At 36.2% G+C, this 3386-nt stretch overlaps 1 protein-coding gene across 2 annotated transcripts in view; it reads left to right on the top strand.

Moving 5' to 3' along the window:
• Nucleotides 1–3386, top strand: part of PIP5K1B (phosphatidylinositol-4-phosphate 5-kinase, type I, beta) — a 297381-nt gene that overhangs the window by 230098 nt on the left and 63897 nt on the right. For both annotated transcript variants that reach the window (XM_012641625.1, XM_012641624.1), the window contains one exon: nt 3034–3189. In XM_012641625.1, the coding sequence (XP_012497079.1) occupies nt 3034–3189 (156 nt within the window). The remainder of the gene's footprint in view (nt 1–3033; nt 3190–3386) is intronic.

The raw sequence follows: 3386 nt of genomic DNA, 5'->3' as shown, positions 1-3386 counted from the left end.
ATGCTAAGCACTGATAATATAAAAAGCTTTTAAAAATTAATTAGTTCTTCCTGCAATAATTTAAGTCTGTTTTGAGTCAGGGACTGTAACAGGTAACAGATTTATAATGTAATGAAGCAATTGCTAATAGAGTTTTTGCATACACTACTGTGGGTACACCAAGAGAAATAAGACCAATTCTTCCAAAAGAAAGCTTCACAGAGAAAAGGATATTTAAATTAAGTCCTGAAAACATAAGCCAGAATTCGTTAAGAAGAGGGGCAGGAAGAGTATCTCAAGGAGAAGGAACAGCATATGCAAAGGCCTAGAGGTAGAAATGAACATGGTAGGTTCCAGAAGGGCAGAAAGGGGAGCTGAAAAGTGGTGACATACAGAGGCAGTTGAGTGGCAGAACAGAAGGCTGGCAGTGTGCACAGGACACCTATAACTAGATGTGGTTTAGCCAAAGACAAATCCAGGAATTTCTGTCACACAAAAGAAAGTAACGAACAATCCAAACCATCTTGCTAGGTTTTCCTGTCAAATGAAATCCCCGAGACATTCAGTTTCTGCAAAACCCAAGTCCTTATCTGCTGAGTGAGGCTCAGATCATTTAAGGAAGAAACTCACCATTTAAGACAAAATTGAACTCTTTCTTTAGGTGCTATGTGGTCTTGGCAGAGGTTTGTTTTCTGGTCTTGTCTGCTCCACATTTTATGTGATGCTAATAAAGAACAAGGAGTTATTTCTTTTTCTGGGATTTTGACCCTCACTGCGTTAAAAGCCACAAGTACAGCTCTCCTGAGTGTCTTCCTCTCATTAAATGGCTCTAACCTCAGTCATGTTTCCTTGATGCTGCCGACATCCTTTTGATCAAAACTGTTTCGCAGTTTTGAGAAATAACGTCGACCTAAGAACTATGATGTAGAAAAGCAATTCTCAAACCTTTTGGTCTTAGGGCCATTTCACACTCTTAAAAATTATTGTCCCCGAACAGTTTTTATTTATGTAGGTTATAGTTATCTGTATTTCACACAGTAGAAATTAGAATTGAGAAAATTTTTAAATATTTATTAATTTTTACCAGTAACAATTACAAAACCATTGTGTTACCATAAGTCAATTTTAACAAAAAATAAAAATTTGGATATTAAAAAATAATTACATTTTCCAAAACAAATAATTTGTGGAGAAAAGTGGTATTACTTTATGGTTTTTCCAAATCTCTAATGTCTGGCTTAGTAGAAAATAAATTGGAATCTCACATCTGCTTCTGAATTTAATCTGTGATGATATCACAGGCCATGTAATGTCTGGAAAATTCCAAACACATGACAGAATGAGAGTGAAAAAGGCAAATAATGTCTTAACATTGTTACGAAAATAATTTTAACATCACAGATCTTTTGAGACCACACTAGAGGTGCCCAGACCACATCTGAGATCCTCTGCCATAGAAGTCTTAAAATACAATATGGAAAGACAAGAGTTTACAAAAATGCATAAAAGGTTTATAAAAGTTAGCAGATAGAATATTAAGGCAGAAGCCAGAATGTCGATAATGACTTCAGACCTGTGTGACAAATGTGACCACTGTTTGAGAAAATGGGGAATTAAGGGAAACATGACTTATTTGTTCCACTTAGTTATCATTAAAATCAATTTTCATCAGTTTTTAAACATTTAAAATCTCCTCACTTTAAAGAAAAACAAACTTGAGTTTTATCTTTCCTCCCTCACTTTACCCAGAAAATAGACTGCGAAAGAGCTAGAAAATGAACCACCAATTAGGCAACTTAAGAAAAAAAGCCAGACACCTGGAGTTCATGCTTTCTAGCCCCGTGACCTTGAGCAAGTCACAACTTTTCTATTCTCAGTTTCTGGACCTATACAAGGGCCTTCCTCCTCCTTAGACATGTGGATAATTTGAGATATGCAGTGTGCATGTTAGTTTCCAAACCCTACAGCCCTCTACAAACGTTATTTATTAGGATGATGATATTATTATGATTGTAACACTGCTCGAGGGAGAGATAAACCTTCCCCCCTTTAAGTGGAGAGACTGCCCTCTATTCTTCCCTTGTTTGAGTGTCCAAAGTCCTCCTACAATTAAGTTCTTGCAAAGCTGCCTCTGGGAAGGCCCCAGATGAGCAGTGTAATCTAAGCTCTGAGATTCCCAAAGCTAAACACAATTACTCTAATACATTTGCTGTCAGATTACTCCTTAACGCACTTCCAAAGCAGGAGAGACACTGCCAAACACAAGTTCAGGGGAGAGCATAAACACAGCTTCCCTCTCCCCCAGCCTCCAAGGAAATTCTCTCACAATATTAAACCAAGAAGAATTATTGCGGCAAAGAGTGCAGCTTCCATGGACGTGTCCCCCGTAAAGTCACAGGCTTCAGCAAGCATGATTGATGGTGAAGTACATTTTCATTAGTTCAGGTTCCCAACACACTTCTGAAGTTGTAGAATGCTGTTTAGACAAAGATCAGGAGTGAATTGTACATGTGACATAATCATGACCTGGAAAAGACCCAACGGGTAGGAAATTCTAGTGGAAAGTAACAGAAAGAAAAAAGCAACCAGAAGTAACTTGGCTAAATTGGGCAACATGAGCGTAAGATTAAACCTTGGCATGTTTAGAAAATTCCCAGTCCCAAGTTAATAAAACTAGGGTCATGAGAATTCTCCGTACTTCACCATCTGTGTTTAGAAAAACATTATTTGGAGGGGGGGGGAAATAATTCTTTAGCCATAAAACGTTAAAATTTCACCTCAAATAAAGCTTTATTTCAAAATCTGGGGAGAAATTTCAACTCTAATTTATTCTATGATATTCCGATTTAAGTCAAGTGATTTTAGACAAATAATATGGCCAAAACCATAGGCAATTTCATCTCTCTTTCTTTATATATAAAATAAGCCTTGCCTTCTACTCAAATAATGACTAAAATGTTAATAAATAATAAATAGAATATTACCTTTATAAATAAAATATTAATGTGATTTTACTATAGGTGTCTCTATTTGTCCTTTTTCCTTTCTGTGTAGCTCTGAAGGCCTCACCTTCTAAGAAACGGTGTAATTCCATCGCCGCCTTAAAGGCGACCTCACAGGAGATCGTGTCCTCAATTAGCCAGGAATGGAAGGATGAGAAGCACGATTTGCTGACCGAAGGACAAAGTTTTAGCAGCCTTGATGAAGAAGGTAAAGATATGAAACATTAAAAAAGAGAAAGGAAAAAGTTCTTATAATTTATTTACACAGGTAATGTATATTCACAGTAGAAAAATTAGAAAATACCTGCTCTCAGAAATAAAGCCTATGAATTAAATTTTTTAAAGGGTTATATGAGTATATAGTATGATGTAGTTCATATAAATTTTAAATACCACACAAACAAT

This window comes from Propithecus coquereli, unplaced genomic scaffold (genome assembly GCF_000956105.1).
Source record: "Propithecus coquereli isolate 6110/MARCELLA unplaced genomic scaffold, Pcoq_1.0 Scaffold166, whole genome shotgun sequence".
Taxonomy (NCBI): Eukaryota; Metazoa; Chordata; class Mammalia; order Primates; family Indriidae; genus Propithecus; species Propithecus coquereli.
This window is presented reverse-complemented; position numbering and strand designations above follow the sequence as displayed.